Genomic DNA, 25055 nt, shown 5'->3' with positions numbered 1-25055 from the left:
ATCCAAGGGAAAAAAACCCAACATGAATTAAGAGCACAGACGTTTTTTCTTAGAGGGGAAGAGAAAATAGAGAGAGGAGCTTCATCAGCATACCATACAAAAATGAAGGAAGAAAAGTTAGTAGGGAAGGAGATTAACCTTAGATGTACACTGCAAACCACAGAGTTAACTGACCATCAGAAAATGCCAACATATTTTGCAGGTACAGACATTTACATACAAGGAGACAAAATATAGCCAAAAAAGTAGTACTTTGGGGTAGTACTCTGGAAAACATTACTTTACAGAGCTGATGACTGTTCCAAACTTGTGACAATCTCCAGGTGCTGCGAAAGCATCAGTTTATCCTAACTGCTCCCACAGTTTACTGGCAGAAACCAGTAGTTTACTTAATGATACAACAGGCATCCCCTGCCTGTGTGACTTGACTACTGCCACTGAAAAACATTCTAACAGTACTACCTGGGCAACATTTAAGTCCAAGGCCACTGCTGTGAAATGGGAATGCTTCAAAGGAGAGGTAAAAATAAAGAGAAACAATGCCTTCAGATCTATGGAGTCCGTTCAACTTGTCTTGTACTAGTAGGGAAAGAACTCAACTCTACTTTATTCTTTGTAACTACATAAGAAAAGGAATATGCATTACTTTTCACTGATGACCTTGATGCCTCTGCCTGGTAAAGTAAGTCACGAAGAATACAAGCATAAGTAAAGAATCACCTCCAAGACAACAAACTACAGCTTATTAACAGCTCAAAACTTTAACCCTTTGCACCAAATTGCCAGACTAATACCAAATATGACATGTAAGTGTGTGACCACTCTTTTATAGTTTTCCACCAAGTGGCGCTTGTTTCCAGATCCTTCTAGAACTTGCCTTCTCCAAAATTCTTTCCTGCAGAAATGTATCAAGTAGCTTTAAACATCCTTCATACCAACATTATGTGACTAAGCTCCCTCATCCGTAACAGAAGTGTTTGCATCTTTTCCTTAGGAAGCCGCTGGTGCTTGTCAAACAAAGCCGGAGTGGCAGTATGCTGATAAAGTTGGTGCTGTAGAACAAGGACAGGGCATGTGTGATTATTTCAAACAGTAACAGTAAAATCATGTCTGCAGATGTGCTGCAAATGCTTGGAACCAAGTGCTGGGAGGGGGGCAACAAAAATATCAAGTCCACTTAGTCTCCCCTTTGCATTGTAACAAATGTTCCTACCCAAACATCCTGCAAAAAGCATGGTAAGCCTAATTCTGCAAACAATGACACAGAAAATGGAACCAAAATCCACAATGAATGGAGGGATAGTTACTGAGGAACAGAGAGAGAGTTACAACCAGCTAGATTTCATTACTAAAATCTCTGTTTAATTTCTCCATATCTTTTGGATTTCTAATACCATGATGGGAATGGATCCCATTCCCAAGTCAGGGTACGATTAAAGTTCATGAATTCAGTACTATTTCAGCTCTTGATGACAGCCAAGAGCGTTGTTCTTAGCATCTACAATGTACCCAGAACTACCTTATTCTGCAGTTCGTATGAATGCTCCTACTACTACTGGAAACTGTCTGGATATCCACTGTTCTTGTTCTTGCTCAAAATCCTGGTATATTATGATTTTTTTCTCTCTCTCTCTTCATACACAAGACACTGCAACAACTTGGTATAGCAATTTCAATGACCAGTGCTACTTTTGTTCTTATTTCTGGAACTACTATATCTGGTACAACAGTCTTACCATACTATTGTGTCTAAGTGTACAGACCTTGAGCCACAAGTGCAAAACACCCAGCAACAAGATGTGCAACAGTTTTCGTTTCTGTTTTACAAAACTTACACTTGTCTGTTTCTCCCACCTTTTCAATAGGCTTAGTAAACCATGTATTTAGCCCATAGTCTTGGGCCACCAATATCAGCCTTTCATCTTTTGGTTGCAGTTCACCTCTAAGCATTCCTGCATCAAATCCTGGTCAGCACAAGACTGTTACAGAATTTTTCCACATTTGCCATTACATTAGTGTATTTTCCAATTTTCTTTCCTTCTCTTTTGGCCCATTTCTTTATATTATTTCCTTTGTTTTTGGACACTTTCAGTTGCTGTCTAATTTTTGTCTACTTCTGGTTTGATTTTCATTTCTCTTTTGTTCCAAAATGCTTCTGCTAAACTAAGCAAAGATGTCATCTTAGATTTCTTCTCTTCATGCTTTAAAACTTTCACTGTGTTTGATACGATGAGCTCTGCAAATATGTATGCAGTCCCACAACTACAGAACTGTACATACAGTCAATTTCGAGGAAGCCCATACCTTCTTTAGAGGGAGGGATACATAATCTTGGTATGCACTGGTTTTATATATCATTTGGTATTCATGAAATCTCTTATGGAAAGAATATGAAACTTTCACAACTGGCTCCAAGATAAAGGGGTAAAGCCCTGACTATGACCCAGATGACGCAAGCTCACGTAGTGGCCCAGATGTTGAAAAAGCTAGTCAGGGAAGGTGTGAGAGAGTGCCCTATATAATGCACATCTCTAAGGGGAAGGGAGTCAGGTTGCTGCAGCAAAGGAAAGTAAAAGGTTGAAATAAGTGCTCACCAAGCAGCATGTTCACATGCTATTGATGGGGTTGAAAGTGGACAACTGCTCAGGTTCTGGTATTCTGAGAATGCTGGTATGTATAAGCTGCCATGTAGCAACAGACGTTACTGTAATAAAAAATAGGCTATTTGTGGATGGTGCAACCACAGTTAATTGTGCAGATCCTCAGTCCAGCAGCAATTAGAAACCATGCTGATTATTCATCCAACCATCCAAGAACAGCCCCTGGTCTGAGAGAGAAAAAGTTAAAAACATGAATGAAGAGCAGCTCCAAGTGGCTAAAATTATGATCAGAACAGCCTGGTGGAGAAAAACATTTAGTATAACAAACCTTTTAAATGGATTCTGTATATAACATTTTAACAGTTTAGACATTCTGTTTTACCGGTTGATTACATCATTGAATCGTGGTGTGTGTGTGTGTGTGTGTGTGTGTGTGTGTGTGTGTGTGTGTGTGTGTGTGTGTTTAAGTATGTAAAGTTCTTATACTTAAACTCTAAAGACATATTTGCTCTCTCCACAACTCTATAATGAAATGTATTTATTTCCCATCAAATGCTGTCTCATAAATAATGTGTTTTATTTTCTCTTCAGTCATACTGTATTTTTTTCTGTGAAGCTTTTCTACTCAGGTCTCCACTCAAATGAGCTTTGCTCAGCTGGAGATTTCCAAAAACAAAAATAAACACATGTACATGTATACAGAATTTATGGCATCAAAAATACAAGAGTATGATGGACTTGCATGGCTCTGTAATCCTCTTAAATGGAATGGATTTTTGATCCAACATGACCGTGCAACTTATAAATTCTTGACTTTCAACTTATTACTTTTCAGTTGCTGCTTTACCCAATTCAGGGTCATATGGAATGAAGTTATACTGTGGCAAGCAACAGGTAAAATCTAGAAACCGATTCTGTACAAGATGTGAGTCTATCCTAAGACACACACACACACACACACACACACACACACACACACACACACACACACACACACAAGCAATTTGAGACGCATCAACATGTATGCCTTTCGAATACCACAGCCCCTGGAAAAAAACTCACATGGATACAGAGGAGCTACACAAACACATTAGAGAAAGCATCCTAAACTGGAACTAGACAAGAGGGCTCAGTGCTCTGCAGCAAGCACACTAACAACTGCACCACTGTGCCATACTACAATTTTGAAATGGCTATGTGAAATGCTTCTATAATGACACTACCTCCTGCTCTCCTCCATTAAACATCGTGGACATGGATATTAATAAGTTGCTGTTACTAAAGTGTCAATTCAGGTAAAGAAAAAAATCAAGTACACTGTTTTATTAATAATAAACAGGTTAGCAAGTTTCAACTAACAACCATTACTGCAGAGACAAAAGATTTAAAACTAAACCACAATGTGACATAAAATAACACACCACTACAGTAATCTTCCGAATAAACTGCACAATGAAAAATGAAAAAAAGATTTGTACCTTCCATGAAATGTACATTGCATAAGTGGACTTTGTGGGCTAGTGGCTATATTTGCCAGTTCTGTAAGCCAGTCTACTCCACTGTCAGATGAGGCACTGTCTAATGAATCTGAGGTATGTACTGTTTGAGAAGGCATTGAATATTCTTGATGGGAAACTCCTTTTGGGAGATGGAAGACTGCTTGCGTTGTTGTCAGGTCAGTATGTACTTCCTGAAGTTCTGGAAGATCATCTAAAATTTATAAAACAAGAAAAAGACACCCGAAACATCATCAAAAATCCATTTTTATACACTTTAAAAGTTCTGAACAAATGCAGACTACAATTCACTACAATTTACACTTCAAAGGTCAGAACTCCAAATATTCTGCTCGAACCCTTAGTCCTCCTCTTTCATTTCTCCTAGTTTATAACTATACTCTAACATAACATTACCATTTTATGCCGATACCAGTTTTCTTAAACTACATACAATCCAAAAGCAGCTACAGTGAGAGTTCAATAACCTATTAAAGTGCAGTAAATTACGGCAAATACCACTGAAAAAATTACGGATGGTCTCTGCTTAAAATGGATGGGGACCCTGTTCCACAGCATGGGGGATCCTCCGAGACACACATCTGTTTCATCAACATCTTACTTGTCAGAAGGAAGATTAGAATCCTTGGATCTGGTGGTTCTGATGCTGTTTGTTTTGCAAATGTGCAAAAGGTCCATCAGAGCTGGACCTGAGGATGCTTTGTATGCCAGGTATAGATCGCCTCTCAGTAACCTGTAGGAGATGGGCGGGTCTATATTAAATTCTCGAAAGCCGACAATGTCGAATCTGACATTGTCAACACAAGAATAGCGAAACTGCAGAACATCGAACAAGTAAAGGGAAATCTCCGTAAGGGAGATTTCCGTTTACTTCAATGTAGTAAGGTCTCGGAGTTGGTATATTTAAGTAGGGGGGGTGTAGGGGGTTGCAGGGGGGCTTGCCCCTGCCTACACCATTTAGTTTTTTTTTTGTTGCTTTTGTTTTTTTTTTCTGAACATTCGATGTTTTAACAGTTCGATCACTAAAGGTCGACCTTTATTGATTCGAACTGTTAAATATTCAATGTTTTATTATACAGACCTAGAGACAGACTACAGAGATCTGGCTTTAAGGCAAACCACATAGAACAATGTATTTATATACTGGATTCTCCTGGTAAGGAACCTTTGTGGGCATTCCAACTGTTGTATTTGTCTGGTCAGGTACATGCCGAAGAGGGCATTATACTCCATGATGGGCCTGATAAGGGCCTTATAAAGTGGCACTATGACATCCTTGGATCTGGATGCCATGCCTTTACTTATAAGTTGGAGGTGACACAGAATGATTTAATAACTATTAATTACTGTCCACAAACTTCCCTCTGGTTGATAAAAAACATGTTGACCTGTATATACAACAAAAAAGACTGAAAACATTTTCACTGCTTGTATCAACTATCCATATCCATAAATAAGAGCTTCCAGTTTTTTTTTTCATTTTTTTGTATTAGTTTAAACTCTTTTCACATATCTTTAGGTGCCATAACAGAAACCGTTTTAATCCATACTGCTAAGCATTTCATGTTAACATGGCCCTATAAATATGGGCACTGCTGAACCAAGTCAAGAGTGGGTACATAATTTACAATTACAGCATTTATCTTCATTAATTTTAGATCCTGAAAATTTTGAAATGGTCTCAAAATGTTCCACAACATGAAGGTGTCCTTTTCTGGACTTATCAAGTACAAAATGGTATAATCTGCAAATACTGCCAAATTTTCTTGATTACCACACCAATTACAAAATTGAATTTCTGAATCATTTATTTTCTTTGCCAGTGGCTCTAAGTATAAATCAAACAACAAAGGAGAAAGTGGAAACCCCTGCCTGGTTCCTCTGTTCAAATGCAACTTCTCAGAGAGGAACCCTCTTACTTTAATTCTTGCCTCTGATCCTTCATATATCCTCCTAATTATCTTTATTATTGCAACAGGGAATTCAAATGCTTCCATTGCCCTGTTCATAAAATCCCAACTTACTCTGTTAAATGCTTTCTTTGCATCAAGACCCAGAAACAACAGAAGTATTTTCATACATTCTACTTCCCTCTGGATCATCACTGCTCTATTCTTCTTCTTTCAGCTGCTCCCGTTAGGGGTCGCTACAGCAGATCAACTGTTTCCTTTCTTCCTGTCCTCTGCATCTTGCTCTGTCACACCAACCACATGCATGTCCTCTCTCACCACATCCATAAACCTTATCTTAGGCCTTCCTCTTTTCCAGTTACTTGGCAGCTTCATCCTTAGCATGTTTTTCCCAATATACTCTGCATACCTACTCAGCACATGTCCAAACCTACGTAATCTTGCCTCTCTGGCTTTGTCTCCAAACCTTCCAACCTGGGATGACCCTCTAATATACTTATTCCTAATCCTGTCCATCCTCGTCACACCCAGTGCAAATCTTAACATCTTCAACTCGGCCAAGTCAAGCTCTGACTCCTGCCTTTTTGTCAATGCCACTGTCTCCAACCCATATAACATAGCTGGTCTCACTACCTCTTGTAAACCTTCCCTTTCACTCTTACTGATACTCTTCTGTCACAAATCACTCCTGACACACTTCTCCACCCACTCCATCCTGCCTGTACTCTCTTCCTCACCTCTCTTCCACCCACACCATTACTCTGAACTGTTGATCCCAAGTACTTAAACTCATCTACCTTTGCCACCTCTACTCCCTGCATCCTCACCATTCCTCTATCCTCCCTCTAATTCAAACACACATATTCTTAGTCCTGCTGACCTTCATTCCTCTTTCTTTAGAGCATATCTCCACCTCTCCAGGGTCTCCTCCAACTGTTCCCTACTCTCACTACAGATCACAATGTCATCTGCAAACATCAAAGTCCACGGGGACTCCTGTCTGATCTCGTCTGTCAACCTGTCCATCACCATTGCAAATAAGAAAGGGCTCAGAGATGATCCTTGATGTAATCCCACCTCCACCTTAAATGCATCCGCCACTCCCACCGCAGACCTCACCGCTGTCACACTACCCTAGTACATATTCTGTACCACTCTTACATACTTCTCTGACACTCCCGACTTACTCATACAATACCACAACTCCTCTCTAGGTACCCTGTCATATGCTTTCTCTAAATCCACAAAGACACAATGCAACTCCTTCTGACCTTCTCTGTCCTTCTCCATCAACACTCTCAGAGCAAACATCGCATAGTCATGCTCTTTCCTGGCATGAAACCTTACTGCTGATCACTAATCATCACCTCCCTTCTTAACCTAGCTTCCACTACTCTTTCCCATAACTTCATGCTGTGACTGATCAGTTTAATCCCTCTGTAGTTACTACAGCTCTGCACATCACCCTTATTCTTAAAAATCGGTACCAAAACACTTTTTCTCCATTCCTCAGGCATCCTCTCACTTTCCAAGATTTCATTAAACAATCTAGTTAAAAACTCCACTGCCTTTTCACCTAAACACCTCCATGCTTCCACAGGTATGTCATCTGGACCAACAGCCTTTCCGTTCTTCATCCTCTTCATAGCTATCCTTACTTCCTCCCTGCTAATCCACTGCACTTCATGATTCACTATCTGCACATCATCCAACCTTCTCTCCCTCTCATTCTCTTCATTCATCAACCCCTCAAAGTACCCTTTCCATCTGCTCAGCACACTCTCCTCGCTTGTGAGTACGTTTCCCTCATTATCCTTTATCATCCTTACCTGCTGCACATCTTTACTAGCTCGGTCCCTCTGTCTAGCCAATTGGTACAGGCACTTTTCTCCCTCCTTAGTGTCCAACCTTTTATAAAACTCTTCATACGCCTTATCCTTAGCCTTCGCCACCTCTCTCTTTGCCATGCACCTCAGCTCCTTATACTCTTGTCTACTTTCTTCATCTCTTTGACAATCCCACTTCTTCGCCAACCTCTTTCTCTGTATACTCTCCTGTACTTCTTCATTCCACCACCAGGTCTCCTTGTCCTCCTTCCTCTTTCCAGATGTCACACCAAGCACCTTTCTAGCCATCTCGCTTACTAGCTCTGCTGTAGTTACCCAGCTGTTCGGTAACTCTTCACTGCCACCCGGTGCTGACTTAATTCTTCCCTGAACATCACCTCACAATTACCCTTTTACAATTTCCACCATTTGATCCTTGGTGCTGCCCTCACACTCATCCTCCTCTTCTTGATCACCAATGTCATCCTACAAACCACCATCCTATGCTGCCTAACTACACTTTCCCCTGCCACCACTTTACAGTCTCCAATCTCCTTCAGACTGGCCCTTCTACATAAGATATAATCCACCTGTGTGCATCTTCCTCCACTCTTGCATGTCACCCTATGCTCCTCCCTCTTGTTAAAAGATGTATTCATCACAGCCATGTCCATCCTTTTCACAAAATCCACTACCATCTGAACTTCTGCATTCCTTTGCTTAACACCATACCTACCCATCACTTCCTCATCCCCTCTGTTCCCTTCACCAACATGCTCATTGAAATCTGCTCCAATCACCAGTCTCTCACCCTTGGGTACAGTCATCACCACTTCATCCAACTCGCTCCAAAATTTTTCTTTCTCATCCATCGCACACCCAACTTGTGGAGCATATGCACTAACAACATTCATCATTACACCATCAATTTCCAGCTTCATAAACATCACTATATCCGACACTCCTCCAAAACACTCTTAGCATACTGTTCCTTCAGGATAATGCCTACACCACTTCTCCTCCCATCCACACCATGATAAAACAATTTGAAACCGCCTCCGATACACCTAGCCTTGCTCCCCTTCCATCTGGTCTCTTGCACACACAATATATCAACCTTCTTTCAGTCCATCATATCAGCTAGCTCTCTCCCTATACCAGTCATACTGCCAACATTCAAAGTTCCGACCCTCACTATCACAGTCCTAGCCTTTACCTGCCTTCGGGCATGCCTTCCCCCTCTTCTCCTCCTTTGGCCAACAGTAGCCCAATTTCCGCCAGCACCCTGTTGGCCAACAGTACTGGTGGCGGTCATTGTTAACCTCTATCAACGTTGTCAAATGTTTGATTCCCCTAAGCTGCCCACGTCTTCAAGTTCTGTGATAGGTGTTAAATTGCTTTGCAGATAAGGCTTGAGAGGCTTACAGGTCTGCAGTCTCCTGAACGGATCTTCATAAGGGGGGTTCATGGAGCAGAATAACTACCACAGTTCTCCATTCTTATGGCACAAATCTAGTGGACAGGCTGAGGCTGAATAGGTTTAGTAGCAAGTCTACCAGTTTCTGGTGGTGACAAGATGCTAGCCTGGCATATTATCATGACCCACGAAGCAACCGTTTCTGGCCTTGGACAGAGCATTCAGGACCTGAACAGAGGTGATAAGAGGGGAAAATGTGGGTGTGCTAATAAGTTGTGTAAAGTTAGGGGGAGACAGGGGAGTACAATTAGAGCTGAATTTGTCCACTAATATGTTGGTTATGTCCTCAGGGGATGAGTTGATATCATTAGAAGAGGTAGCAATTCTCAATGTATACTTACTTTTGGAGGACCTGATTTTCTTTCAGAGTTCCTTGTTAACATTTTTTCTCTTGATGAAAGGATATAAAGTTTGCTTTTTTGACCTAGGAGTTTTTTCTTCTATTGTGTACATTGCATATACTAATGTACCACCACAGCACTTTATTCCAGAATTTGGCATTATGTTTATTTCCTGTGGGGACAGATGGTTTGAAGTGGGCATACAAATTATCCACAAATATGGCAGTGTGAGAAAAGGGATCATCAAAGTGAGAAGGGTGCTTAAAATTAATTGGATCATTACCCTTAAAGTAGTTTCTAAAGACAAGAGAGTTTAGTAGCAAATTTTAACATTCATGAGTGTCTCCAAATGGTGGTCATATTTAACCCAGTGATGTGATAACTGTAGATGTTCAGCATAGGATGTCAATATAGGCGAGAACCATATCCGATACTTTTGAACCCCTAGCTCGGACTACAACCAGCTGGTCCAGGAATCTTTTAGGACATTTCTCAGAGGTGGTGTAGGTTTCCCAGTTAATGGACAGATTGGTGACATCACCCAAGCAAACAGTGTCAGGCTCAATACAGAGGGTTGTTAGTTTTATTTTTTAGATTATATGCCTTACATGCTACATGTGTCATGGAGGGGTATACTATTAGGCTATAACAGGAGAATACTAGGCTAATGAGGCTAAAGGGCCTTTTTAAGCCTAGCCATTCTTCTCAGAAATATTAGAAAGATATTGGTCCAACAAGTTATGTGGGGATATATAAACTTGGGTACAAGTATTAATAGCATTTACAAGCTTCCTCTCTAATGGAGACATAGATGCCAGACAAGGGGCGTCACTTTTGTGTTGGTACACAAATAAACACGTGTTCATGGGTTCTGTTTAAGCAGCTTTACTCTATAGAAACACATTACTGTAAAGCTTATTTGACTATGACTAAGTAACTTGTATACAAACTAACTGCTGTGATCACACATGTTTACACACTGGCTGCTTCTTCAAAATGGCACTAGGGAATGCGCGTGTCTGGAATTTATACGTACACGCACAGCGTCGCATGCTTCTGAAAAACATAGCACACACACTACACTCTGATCTACATCCTCCTTCTTTGAGAAACAGATCATGCAATTTGTCATGAGATATTTAGCATGCAGAAATCACAAATAATCTAGAGACATGCATTATACAATACTAGGTACACATGTATATACAATCAAGTCCACGCTGCTGTGTATTTCACACTAGGCTTAGAAACTCATCCATATCGTGTGACATAAAATTGGGAATCAGTTTTAGCAACTGGAACAGTCTCTGCATAATAGTTGACAAGTGGAATGTTCGAATTACTCTCTGGAACAGAATCAGACTTTTGGACACAAACAGGTCTAGAAAGAATGTCTGACTCGGTCTTTGCTTAGAGTCTGCATCACAGATATAGTGTTGTGATTGCAATGGTAATGAATCTGGTACAGGAAGATTATGTCAGTGATTCCCCCTATACTCTACACCCTTGGAGTTTACCCAATAAGATCTCGGCTTGGCACAGATAACCTGTTATATGTTCTATTCATAGGTTCATAGGAGAGTACTAGGCTATTGGCCCTAGGGCCTATATAAGCCTAGCCAAAAATGTACCCTGGCTTTCGCCACCCAGTAAATTATTTTACTGTGCCCCTGTCGAGCAGAGCCACAGAAGTAATCCCCGGGGTGAATTTCCTATCTCCCATCCAATCATCAAGATTTTTCTTGAAGAGTGCTAATGAGGAGCTCTGTTTGACATAGATAGGTAGTCTGTTCCAGAGTATGGGAAGTCTCTGGGACAGGAATCTATCTCTCCAGCATATTCTGTTTATTGTGGTGATAAGGTTTAGGTCCCTAGAGCGTGTAGCTCGGAGGGATTGGGATTTCTTTAAGTGGAGCATGTCCAACAGCTCTGGGTTTGACATAACTTTGTATGTTAGGCAGAGATCGCCTCTGAGTAGGCGATATGCGACTGAGTAAAGATGGAGTTTTTTGAGACGGTCTGCATAGGGCATCTGTTTGAGGCCAGTACCTCTTTGTGAGGTATTTCTGTGGCCTTTCCAGTTGTTGTAGATGTCTTGTGAGGTACATACCAAAAGGAGCGTTGTACTCTATAATGGGTCTAATGAGTGATAAGTAGACGGGAACAATGACCTCTTTTTTTTCCTGGATGAGAAACCTTTTGTGATGAGGTGAGCCACGCAGAAAGATTTCCTGACCACTGTGGCGATGTGATCATCAAAGGAGAGACTACTGTCCACCTGTGTCCCAAGGTCTCATCACATTTTCGGCGTTAAGTAGACTACCAGCTATGTGGTAGTTCATGGGTACAGAGTTTTTACCAAAGGGGATGACAATACACTTTTTGGCATTGAGCTTCAGGCCATGGCTTTGACACCAGGCATCTGTCTCAGTGAGGCCCTTTTGTAGTATGTCCACATCATTAGGAGTTTCGATTATGGCTCCTAGTTTGCAGTCATCTACAAACTTTGTTAGCTAAAGACCTTCTGTGTTAGCCTGTACTTCAGATAAGTAGATACCAAACAGGAGAGGACCCAGAACTGAATCTTGTGGTACTCCACTTGTCACTAGTCTGAAGTCGGATTTGGAGTCTGCTACTTTCACAGTGTGGGTTCTGTCCGTGAGCCAGTTGGCAACCCATCTTGTGACATAGGGATTTATACCTAGTTTAGTGAGCTTATCTATAATTCCAGAGTGGGGGATGGTGTCGAAAGCCTTGGCGAGATCTAGATAAGCTGTGTGAACCACCTTACCCTCATCTATGGTTTTGGTAACTGCTTCAAAGAAGTCAATCAGGTTTAGGAGACATGATCTGCCTATTACAAATCCGAACTGGGTAGGGTCCAGAGTCTGGAGATTACCAATGTCTTTGATTATGAGTTCCATAATGATACGCTCCATGGCCTTGCAGACCAGGCTCGTCAGGCTAATGAGGTTGTAGTTCCCGGGGTCTGTTGTGGCTCCCCCTTTGTGGAGTGGGATAACTGTCGTGGTGTGTCATTCAGTGGGCACAAAGCCTGAGGTGAGGCTATGACTGAACATGGTACTTCGGTAGGGTGCCAGTTTATTCTGTAGTTCGTGTAGAACGCAGCCTGGGATATTGTCAGGTCCCATGGATGCTGTGTTCTTGGCTTTGGAGAGTGTGCTTTTTACCTGTGCAGCCGTGATTACAGGAACTTTGCATTCTTCCAGTATAGAGATGGGCCCTCAAGGGGGTGAGAGGGGGGTAAAGTTAGCACTGAACCTATCTGCCAGGATGTTGGCAATATCAGTTGGTTAGTGTCATTGTGCTGTAACTCAGAGCAGATCTGAGTGCTGCCATTGAGATTCTTGACATAGCTATAGAATGCTTTGTGGTTGTCTTTAGAGTCAGTGGCAAATTTATTTTCGTAACTAGCTTTGAAGGATTTTATGAGGGATTTCAGCTTCTTACTGAGGTTGACCAGGGCGTTCCTCCAGTTATGGGATTTTATTATTTTTTTTTTTTGCAACAGTTTCTTTCTTCTGTTGTAGAGTTTGTTTATGGCAGAGGACCACCAGATCGGCTTCCTTTTTTTGGAGGATAGCATCTTGGCTCTATTAGGGATAGCATGATCCATGCACTCGTGTAAGTGCTTATAAAGTGCATTTGTGTAGGATTCAGCAGTCGTAACAATCAAAAACTTTCATTGTCTGGATTCATACAGTCTCTCCTTCCCTCAACAAACAAAGTGATCTGTTTTATCTGTCATAACTAGATTTCTGGATATTACACTTCAACAACTGAGCCTTGAAGGTTTTACTGTTCTTTGAGTTATGCTTCAACAAACGTAATGAAACAGGTAGCGTAGTTCTAGTTTGTCTGAAAAATAGTCTTCGAGCAGGTGAGCCAAGAACACCATCACGAGGTATGTTACCGAGATTACGTAGACTCAAGAATACATCGTACTGTCACTCTACCTTTTCACGTAATTGCTTAGCACTCTGTACTGCACGTTCAGCTAGACCATTCGATTGAGGATATTCAGGACTACTAGTGACATGTACAAAGTCCCACTCTCTTGTAAATTTCTGAAAACAACTGGTTAGTAAATTGAGTGCCATTGTCAGAATAAAGTTTGTGAAAACTACCATGAACTGAAAAAATGATGTCTAAGCTTAGTGATAACAGCTGTTGAGGTTAAGTTTGGTAGCAGATCAATCTCAAACCAGTCTGAGTAAGAGTCCACTAAAACCAAATAGTGTTGACTATTCCATTCAAAGATTTCAGTTGCAACAGTAGACCAAGGTAGTTCAGGTATTGGATTTAGATGAAGTGGTTCCTTTTGAAAATGTGCGCTGGTGCTATTGCATACTGAACTAGAAGAAAGAACACCATCAATGTCTTTTGATAATGAAGGCCAGAATACTAGTTCTCTGGCTCTTTTTTTAGTGGATAATAAACCTGGGTGGCCATGATGCAAAATCTGGATATATTCGTGCTGTAACGAAGCAGGAACAGTTTTTTGGACCTTTGAAAATAATAATATCTTCCATCGATAATTCATCTCTATAGGGAAAGTATGATTGCACCTCAGGTGATACATTAGACTGTTTTGACAGCCATTGGACACTGATATAGTGATTCAGCTTTTGAGAAATTATCAGTCATAGTGTGATCTCTCAACTCAAGTCTAGTGGTGGAAAAATTACGCATTGACATTACATCAAAGTCACAGTTTTCAGCATCAAATTGTTCTGTTGTACTTCTAAGCGATCTGGATAAAGTATCAGCAAGACAAAGCAATTTACCTTTAGTATAGACCATTTTGAAATTGTACTTCTGCAATTTGAGCATCATTCTTTGTAGTCTCGCCAGAGCAGAATGCATTGGTTTCTTCAGAATAGTAACTAGAGGATGATGATCACTTTTAATTTGAACATCTCGACCATAAACAATTGTGACACTTGGAACATGCAACAACTATTGCTAGAAACTCTCTCTCAATTTGAGCATAATGCATCTCAGTTTGAGTTAGTGTTCTAAGCCTTTTGATGATGTAACCGTGATCATACAACATTCTTTCATGTTAGCTCTCTAACAGTGCTGTCATCTCACTGAAATCTGGTATAAACTTGCCCAAATAGTTGACCATGCCCAAAAAACATTGTAAACTCTGCACATTATCTGGTGCCAACATCTCTAAAACAGCTGTTTGGTTGGTTGGGTCAAGTTTTAAGCCTGTACTTGTAAACAAATGTTCTATGTATGTTACTTCTGGAAGTCTGAATTTGCACTTCAGAGGATTGAGCTTCAAAGTTCACTTCACGCGCTCTATCTAGAGCTTTCTTGAGGTTTTTGTCATGCTCTGCTTTCCTCACTGCCTCCAACTAGTAGAGCATCAACTATTATGGCACAAGGATAACCTGAAAAAATGTGTTCCATTGCACTCTGAAAGACTTCACTTGCAGAATTCCAAATGGCAATCTTAGAAACCTGTATCTGCCAAACAGGGTACTAAAAGTAGTTAAAAATGAGGACTTGCAATCCAGCATCACTTGCCAAAATAAACTCTGCATCCAAAACAGAAAATACAGTGGCATTTGGTATTAGAGCTGCAACTTCCTCAGCTGTGCACATTGGATGATATGGCCTTTAATGCTTGGTTCAAATCTCAAGGGTCAATGCATATTCTGATTTCATCTGAGCCTTTTTTCTGAGCGGCTACCATGGACGACACCGATTCAGTTGGTTCTGTGACTGGACAAATCACATTTGCTGTACCATTTTGTCCAACTGAGCTTTGACTTTATTTTGCATAGCTATTGGAACTCTTCTTGCTGGTCTGACCACTGGAGTGACTTTGGGGTGTAATTTCATAGAATATAAAACTGGAAGCTTGTCCAAGTATTATTGAACCTTCGGTTTGAATGTCTTCACCTCCATACACAACAAGTCTCGCACTACTGGTTACATTGAGTTGTTCACTGGTTCTCACTTTTGCAAATGTACCTGCTGATATAACACTGCACTTTGATCCAGTATCTACTTTGAGCTCTGTGGGTTCCCACTGATCCAAACTGTGCAAAACACTTCACTTCTTGTCAATAAGTTTACTGCGTCAGCTCTTTCTCCCAGTACTGATACACCATCCACGTATAAAGCTAATTGTTTTGGCGCTACTTGATCAACTTGTTTTCTTGTACAACCTTTCTTTACAACTGTGTGATGCTTATTTGACTTGCAAAACTTTTGAAAGTGATTCCATCTCTTACACTTATGACACTGCTGACCATATGGTAAATACTTCTTTCTTTTAGACTCGTGGTTTGCACCACAATTTCGACAGTTAACAATAAAGCTAGACTTTGGTTTTGCTGACTCACGCTTTACGGCACTAAGATAGCGGTGGAGATTGCACTTCTCCTGGAACTTTTCGGAAAACTCGGCACCTTCTTTGGAATTCCTGTGGTTGTCCTTTGATTAGGCCTGTTCCTGCTTGCCACGTGTTGCATACTGTCTACGTTTGCTCTGGAGCTTACTGAAACCATGCTTTTATCACTTGGAAGCATGTTCGTGTGCCTTTCTGTCACCTCATGGATCTGACAAATCTCTATTGTTTTTTTTTTGCTTAATGTCAAATCACCGTCATGAAGCAAATCTTCCTCACTGCAGCACTATTAATACTACATACAAGTCTAGCCTTTATCAGCTCATCTTTTAAGTCACCAAACTGACATGTTTTGGCCGTATTCCTCAAGTTAGTTATGTAAGCAGCAAAGGTTTCCCTTAGCTTCTTATTTCTTGTGTAAAACAAATGTCTCTCTAATGTAATGCTCATCTGGGGATTGCATATTTCTCTGAACTTGCACTTTAAACACTGGGTCTTCTCTGGATTCAGTTTGCATAATATGGTGGTCTGCACCCTCTCCTTCATACACTGCCAGTGCATACACAAATGATCGCTCTCTTTCTATAGCCTCGGATCCTGCTAGACTTAGCAAAATGAATGCCCTTGTGCATACATCTCTATTTGCTTAAACTGCTTGTATGAAAATATCGTACGCCTACTCAAATATTCTCCAGTTCTCTGAAATATTCTAGTCAAACACAAGTGGTTGTGGTTTTCGAAATCCATCTGCTATATGAACACATATCAGTGAAAGATCTTGCAATATGTACAAATATACACATACGTACATATATGTGCATAAGTAATTGGTATGAACACTCAATTTGACTAATGCGCTTCTGCTTTATATCTGCACTTTCTTTGTGCTTATCAGTATTGTTTGAATGAATAACCACAAAGTGCTTTCAATTAACTGGACCTTGTGAAATAAACTTCTTGGGTTTCTTGATGCTTTACTGCACTTTGCGAAATAACCTTTTAGCTTTCTCGTTGCTTTACGAAACTCAGTGAAATAACTTTTCAACGTAATTACTGCTTTGTGGAGCTCAACAGAATACTTTCTCGGACTTTGCGATGCTTTTATGAAGCTTTCGATTAGTAAAGGCTTAACGGGATTGGTAAAGGCAAAAACGCTAAAGTAACTGCATGTAAATTTATCGATGAAGGCAGGCATGGAACACTCATGCACTATCACTTATTAAAGTCGTTGTTTTAAGAAATACTCAACAACTCTGCAATGCAAATAAGCAATTCACGAGCACTGTAATACTCTTGTAATCTTGTAAGAAACACCTTCCTTTACTATAAGACACTTGTTGAGCAATTGCACAATGCGAATAATTAGGTTTTGGTTGCTCAGATTCAAAGCCTTTTGAGGTATATACACTTTATAAATAACTAGATGCAACACACTGAAAAGTTCCCAAAATGGTGGCACCTTGCCAGGCAACTCTTTACAGTACAAGAAGCACTCTGTAATGGTGGCACATAGCAAACAGCCACACCCAGTATAGCACTTTACCCAACACAGCAGTCGTTTTGCTTTATTTTTATCTACTGTGCCCCTTTTCTTTTATGCCCAGTGTACTTTCTTTGTGCTCATTTTACTTTTAACATGCCCAGTCATGCCTCAAACACACTCTTTCTGCCTTAAACATGCTTGTTTTATATTTTAACATGCTCGTTTTATCTTCAACACCCTTGTTTTGTCAAACACTTTTATCCTACACATTTTTTCTTTGGTTAAACTTTTTGAGCTTTTCAGCTGCCTGATAATGTGGTTTATGTCCTTGTAATGCATTTTCTTACCTCTTTTGCATCAAGTAAATAATTTGTGTTGCTTTTCTTTACCTTTAATTCCTTCTGGTTATGTTCGCACTGTTTTCTCTTGGTTTTACCTTTGCTGACGCCTTTACATCTCATGGCTCCAAATGTTTTGTTCTTTTCCATCCCATCACCATGTCACTTTCGTGCTGGTACACGAATGAACGAGTATTCGTGGGTTCTGTTTAAGTAGATTTATTCTATACAAACACATTACTGTAAAGCTTATTTAACTGACTAAGTAATTTGTATACAAACTAACTGCTGTGATCACACGTGCTTACACACTGGCTGTTTCTTCAAAATGGCACTAGGGATTGCACATGTCTAGAATTTATATGTGCATGCACAGCCTCGCATGCTTCTTAAAGACAACAAGAGCACGCACATACTACACTCTGATCTACAAGGGGTAAATAGTACAGTTTTGTACCTACCATAAATGTAGATGTTCGAGGATCCACATTGCTGCAGTCCTAACTATTGGGTAGTCCGCTGTCCAGTCGGCCCGAATACCAAAGTATGTCAGGGCGCATTAGACTGACGTCAGTACGTCAGGGTACTAATGCGCATGACCGACGTCATATCCTCAGTCTTTTCTTGCCCCAGATGTCAGAAGACCCTGAAAAGATAAGGCCAAAACCAAAAACTCCAAACATACCTGCACCAAAAATATGTACAATATATACAAAATCACCAGAATATAACCTTACCTACACAACCACCCCTAAACACAGAGGGAAGGAGGGAGGTGGACTGCAGCAATGTGGATCCTCGAACATCTACATTTATGGTAGGTACAAAACTGTACTATGTTCTTCATTCCACATTGCTGCAGTCCTAACTATTGGGTAGAATCCCAAAGCAGAGGTAAGGAGGCTGGCAAATCATAAGGAAGCAGGAACTGACAACATGCCCTGCAAAATAGCTGTGGCAAAACCAGCCCTAGACTTAGAGTAGAGAGGAAGGTGATAATGCTTAGAGAAAGTATGCACTGAACTCCAAGTAGCTGCCTCCAAAATATCCTTAGTTGCCACCCCTTAGAAATGCTGTTGAAGTGGCAGTAGCCCTAGTGGAATGAGGCCTAATCCCAGCTGGAATCTCCTTGCCATGATGGGAATAACAAAATGCAATGCAAAACCCAATCCACCTAGAAATAGTTTGTTTTGACACAGGCTTGCCCTGTGAACTCAAAGCAAAAGAAACAAACAACTGCTGAGACTGCCTAAAATCCTTAGTCCTGCTCAAATAATAACGCAATTGCCTGTGTACATCTAAAGTGTGCAAAATCTTTTCCCCCTTATTTTGGGGATCTGCATAAAAAGTAGGCAAATGAATAGTTTGGTTTAAAGCCACACTAGAAACCACCTTAGGCATAAAGGAAGGATTAGTAATGAAGATACCCTATCCTTATGAAAAATCAAAAAGGCTCTACCGCCATAAGGGCCTGCAACTCAGAAACCCTTCTTGCAGAAGTAATGGCCAACAAAAAGCAGTCTTCCATGACAAGTATTTCAATTCAGCAGTAGCCGAGGCTCAAAAGGTTGTAGAGTAAGTTTCTCCAACACAAAATTGAGATCCCAAGCAGGAGTAGGAGCTCTACGTGGGGTCTTATATTCTTTGCCCCTCTAAGAAATTGCTTGAACAAAGGATGCGAAAACAATGGTGGGTCACAATCATAGTGAGCTGAAATTGCTGCAGCATGAATCTTAATGGAAGAGAAAGACAAACCTTTGTCCAATAACTCAGTAAGATATTGAAGAGCCACACTCAAATTAGGCTCAGAAATCTCCAAATTGTTTGCTGCACTCCAAAATAAAAATCTCTTCCATTTTTCTCATGCACTTTCCTTGTACTAGGTCTTCTGGCTTCCATAATCACATTTAAAACTTGTTGAGGAAGTTGAGACCTGCTGTCTTTCAAAACAGAATATGCCAGGCTGTTAGATGAAGAGAGTGAAGCTTGACATTGAGCAGGTGACCGTCCCTCTGAGACAACAGGTGTGGAATCAAGGGTAAAGGCCATGGAGGCTTCCTTACCAGACTCCTCAGTAATGGGTACCAGTGCTGCCGAGGCCAATCTGGAGTTATTAAAATCATCCTTGGCTTGTCTTGTCTGACCTTTAGAAGCACCTTTGGGAGAAGAGGCAGAGGTGGAAAAGCATACACATGAAGATTTTTCCAACTGAAAGAAAGAGCATCCACTTTCCAAGCTGTGTGATGAAACCTCTTTGTGCAAAACTTTGGCAGCTGGTAGTTTAGTGGAGAAGCGAACAGATCTATGTCTGGAGTTCCCCATGACACTGTCAATTTTGAAATACATGAAGATCCAGTTTCCACTGTGGGGATCCATGATTTGTCTGCTTAACACATCTGCTAAGGAGTTCTGTGCTCCCGCAGAAACCTTGCCTGAAGAGTTAGTTGCAAGCTGAGCGCAGTCTCCCATAAAATCATTGCTTGCCTGCACAATGGGTAAGAATGTGTTCCCCTTGTTTGTTGATGTACCACATGACAGTTGTGTTGTCTGTTAGAATCAACACCTGCCCTGGAAGAAGTAACTCCTTGAAAGCCATTAATGCAAACTGGACTGCTAACATCTCTTTCATGTTGATATGTAGATGCTGTAGTCTGGCAGGCCACTTGTCTTGTATCCACTTTCCATTTAGATGAGCTCCCCAAGCAATGTCTGAGGCATCTGTCGTTAGAATCTGACTCGCCTCTGGCCGGGTCACAGAGAGTCCCTTGTTTAGGTGACATTCCTGAGCCCACCACAAAAATTCCTTTTGAATGCAAGGTATTATTTGAATGACAGTGTCCAAATCCTGGCAGTGCTGTGTCCATACATTATTGAGATACCATTGCAGCTTCCTCATATGCAGTTTGGCATTGGGAAGCACCAGAATACAAGATGCCATGAACCCTAAGGCTTGAAGGACTGTCCTTGCAGTCAGCCCGGACTGAAGAGATAGTTGATGGAAGTAACTGGAAAGATTCTTTTGTTTGTCCGGGGTTAAAAAGGCCATCTGGGCTGCTGTATTCAGTCTCACACCCAGAAAGCACATGTCTTGAGAGGGTACTAGACTGGACTTTATTTCGTTCACAGAATACCCTAGGCATCTTAGCACTGCTATGATATATTCCAAATGCTGTAGAAGGTCTTCCTTTTCTTGAGCTAGAATCAGGCAGTCGTCCAAGTAAGGATAGATTTGAATTCCTTTTAGCCTGAAGTAAGCTATCACTGGAGCCAGAACCTTTGTGAATACTCTGGGCGCAGTAGATAAGCCAAAGGGCAATGCAGAGAACTGATAATGAGAATTTCCAGCTCGAAAACGCAGATACTTCCTGCAACTTAGTCTTATAGGCACATGAAGGTAAGCTTCCTTGAGATCTAAAGTTATCATCCAGTGATCTTTGCCCAGCAGAGGTAAAAGCTGTTGTAACGTCAACTTTTTGAACTTGGGAATGTCCAGATAAGTGTTGAGGATAGACAAATCCAAAATTGGTCTCCACGTGTTCCCCTTCTTGGTACTAGGAACAGGCGAGAATAAAATCCTAGGCCCCTTTCTGGCACAGGAACTGGCTGAATGGCCCCTATTCGAGCAACAGAAAAATTTGCTTGTGAGCCTCTGTTCTTTGTAGAGGAGGAATGTCTGGCATGCCTTTGAAAGGAGGCAAGGTATGGAAATAAAACCTGTAACCGTGGTGAATGATATCCAGAACCCATCTGTCTTGGGTAATTAAATCCCAATTTTCTTTGAAAAGAGACAGCCTTCCTCCCAACGGTGCTGCCAGGCGAGAATGTACTGGCAGCTGAAAAGGCAGGTCATTGGGTCTGCTTACGAAGGACTGACCCCTGCCCTCACCAGAAGTCTGAGCAGGGGAACTCCCTGTCCTAGGTCTAAAAGAACCTTGAGCTCTGCCCCTACCACGCCTAGACCTACCCCTAGACTGGGAATCATAAGCAGGATAAGTCCATCCCTTAGTAGGCCAATTTCTACTAAACTTGGAGGCTGCACCTGCAAAAATCCTTAACAGTTTGCATAGACTTAGCCTTGTCCTCCATTTTCTTTAAAACTGCTTCCACAGGTGAACCAAACAACACATCAGACTGTAAAGGAGCATCCAAAATCCTTGTTTTAACATGCTCAGCTAAATTCTGATCTCTCAACCAGGCATGCCTACGAAGAACAGAACCAGTGGCAGCCACCCTCGAGGAGGCCTGCACAGCATCAAAACCACACTGCAAGGAATGTTTACCCACCTGTTCAGACACATGAACTAAATCCTGCAACTCTTTACACTCAATACCTTCTGCCAGAGCATCCACCTTAGATTTCAATTGTGAAAGGAGATAATTCTGATATTTTAACATGTGAAACTGACAATTCAACGCCTCATGGCTAAAGTGGAAGAAGTATACACTTTCTTTCCCCATCTATCCAAAGCCCTTGCCTCTTTATCAGGAGGAACAGGATTTTTAACAACAGAGGCCTTCACACCTTTAGGCCCCTGAGAGACAGTTTCGGGTCTGCCCTAGGACTCTTAAAAGATACTTATGAGCCTCAGGCACCCTATAGTACCTATCCGGTTTAACTGGGGCAGGAGGCAAAGTATCAGGATTCTGGGGAGCCTCTGCAAAAACATCTTCCACCACATTCAGAACAGGAGGTATAGCTAAAGGCCTATGCTGGGGTAAAAACAAGAATTCCCTAAGCCTCTTCCTGGAATCAGAGAAATCTTGACCTTCCCATTTAAAATGCTCCCTCATGGAATGCAGAGTCTCTGAAAATGAAAAATCCTCAGGAGGAGAAGCTGAAGGAGTAGAATCATCCACATCAGAATCAGAATAAGGAGGATACCCCTGCAGGTCTTCAGCCAAAGACTCAGAAGCCTCCGAACATTGCTCAAAACTCTCAAACTCAGGTTCCACCCTAGGCCTCTTATCAGGAGGGGGCATAGAACCTCTAATCATAGTAATCAAATCCTCTGCCATTTAAAGCATATGTTTCTTAGGCAAAGACCCTGAAGCACTAGGAGAAACCCCCACTGAAGCTAAACTTGGCCTGCCTCTCAAAGAAGCCTTGGAAACAGAAGGGGAGGCTCTAACCACCTTAGGAAGAGAGGGAAGAACAGCCACCTGAGAAGCCCCTCAGCCTGGCCTACTTCCTGAGAGGACACATCCTGTAACAGTAAAGTCTCCCCCTGAGACTCCAAAGAAACACCTGGCAGAACCTCCGGCTGCACTGAGTTTTCTAAAGAACCGACGCCTGGGACTGTCGGTTCTTCCACTCTAGGCTTTGCTGCTTTGTCCTTGCGCTTTCTGGCGAAGCGGCCGGAGCATCCGACGGCATTTTATAATTACAACGCTTCCCAAAACTAACCTGGCACAGTCTAACCTTCTCTTAATAGTGCGTTTGTTAAATCTAGCACAAGAGCGCATCCAACAACGCCGTGCTCAGGCCCTAAACAAGGTATACACAAAGTATGGTAATCCCTATGAGGTATCTGTTTCCCACAAGAAATACAGTTATTCACTTTTTCTGACATCCGGTTAAATACTGAGGCAAGAACAAAATATTCCCCAACGGGGTACTTAGCCAACTTTGTTTCGGTCTGAAACTCTGACTTCAGAAACTTTCAGAACGCCAACCTGCACTCGCAAAATTGCTTCTGCATCGGACCATGCGGCAAAAAAGACTGAGGATATGACGTCGGTCATGCGCATTAGTACCCTGACGTACTGACGTCAGTCTAATGCGCCCTGACCGACGTCAGCCATATACTTTGGTATTCGGGCCGACTGGACAGCGGACTACCCAATAGTTAGGACTGCAGCAATGTGGAATGAAGAACATCTGCAATTCCCCGTCCACTGATCCAAGTTTTGATTGAGTAAGTGCAGGGAAGAACTTTGCTTCACATGGACGCAAAAGCTATTCCAGACAAAGAGCAGCCTCTGAGACAGATATCCGTCCTGCTAGCATGTCCTATATGTTGCAGTCTAGGTTTAGGTCCCTGGATTAGGTGTTTCTGGTGCTATTTGTTTTGTGGATGCGCAAGGCTTTGCAGGCTAGGCATAGACCACCTGTCAGCAGCCTATAGGTGACAGATTATAATGACAATCCTTTGAGGCGGTCAGTATAGGAGTGTGAATGTGTGAGTGTGAGTGTGTGTGTGTGTGTGTGTGTGTGTGTGTGTGTGTGTGTGTGTGTGTGTGTGTGTGTGTGTGTAATCTCTGTGGTCTCTCCAGTTCTTGCATATGCCTAATAAGGTACATTGCACTGTATTTGATGACTGGTCTTATGAGGGCAGAGTAAACAGGACAATGACATCTCTGGACTTGGATGCCATAACTCTGCATACAAGTTGTGCAAGATGGAATGATTTTCTTACTACTGTAGACACATGATGGTCAAAGGCTAAGTTGCTATTTACACATGTCAATAAATCCCTGACTACTTAGTCTACTCTTAGGGGTGTATTATCAATGTAGTAATTTGCAGGAGAGGACCATCTTACCGAAGGATGTTATTATGCATTTCTTAGCATTGAGTTAAAGACCGTGACTCTAACAACAGTTATTAACCCATATCAAGCATTCCTGGAGGATGTTAGAGTCTGGGGGGGGGGTTCAATGACTGTACCTAATCTGCAATAGTCTGGTATGGTAACATGGTACAAAGTTCAATTTACCAAAAAAAAGGATAAGGAGAAGTTCAAGGCCATTGTCCTGGTTACTCTGGAGGCTAGATGGTTTCTTAGGAATACAGATACAGCCCTCCGCCAACAACAGTTCAACATCACAGGAAAAAACAAAATCCAAACAATATGAACCACAATAAAAGGTTACTACACCACTGGAATCTCCAAAAACATACACAAGACAAGGAGTAAAGCAGTAAACTAAATGCATGTAACTAGCCTGGACAGTTAATTAATAATTTGAAATGCTGTTTACTCAATGGAAGGACAACTAACACCCGATCAAACCAACCCCACACACAATGTTTTGAGTATAAGAAATGCTATTCATCGGCTACAACTAAGATCTGCATATTTAAAAAAAAAAAAAAAAAAAAAAGAGGAATCTTCATCTTGAAAGCAAGCAAACCCCCAATTAATGGAACAACACTAAATACAATGTCAACGATT

The 25055-nt window shown here is 41.4% G+C and overlaps 1 protein-coding gene across 2 annotated transcripts in view; it reads right to left on the bottom strand.

Moving 5' to 3' along the window:
• Positions 1 to 25055, bottom strand: part of HBP1 (HMG-box transcription factor 1) — a 1884794-nt gene that overhangs the window by 775140 nt on the left and 1084599 nt on the right. For both annotated transcript variants that reach the window (XM_044088537.1, XM_044088538.1), the window contains exon 2: positions 4079 to 4310. In XM_044088537.1, the coding sequence (XP_043944472.1) occupies positions 4079 to 4310 (232 nt within the window). The remainder of the gene's footprint in view (positions 1 to 4078; positions 4311 to 25055) is intronic.

This window comes from Protopterus annectens, chromosome 11.part0, assembly GCF_019279795.1.
Source record: "Protopterus annectens isolate FY-2018-M chromosome 11.part0, PAN1.0, whole genome shotgun sequence".
NCBI classification, from domain to species: Eukaryota; Metazoa; Chordata; order Ceratodontiformes; family Protopteridae; genus Protopterus; species Protopterus annectens.
The sequence above is the reverse complement of the archived record's forward strand: the minus strand, read 5'-3'. Positions and strand labels throughout refer to the sequence as shown.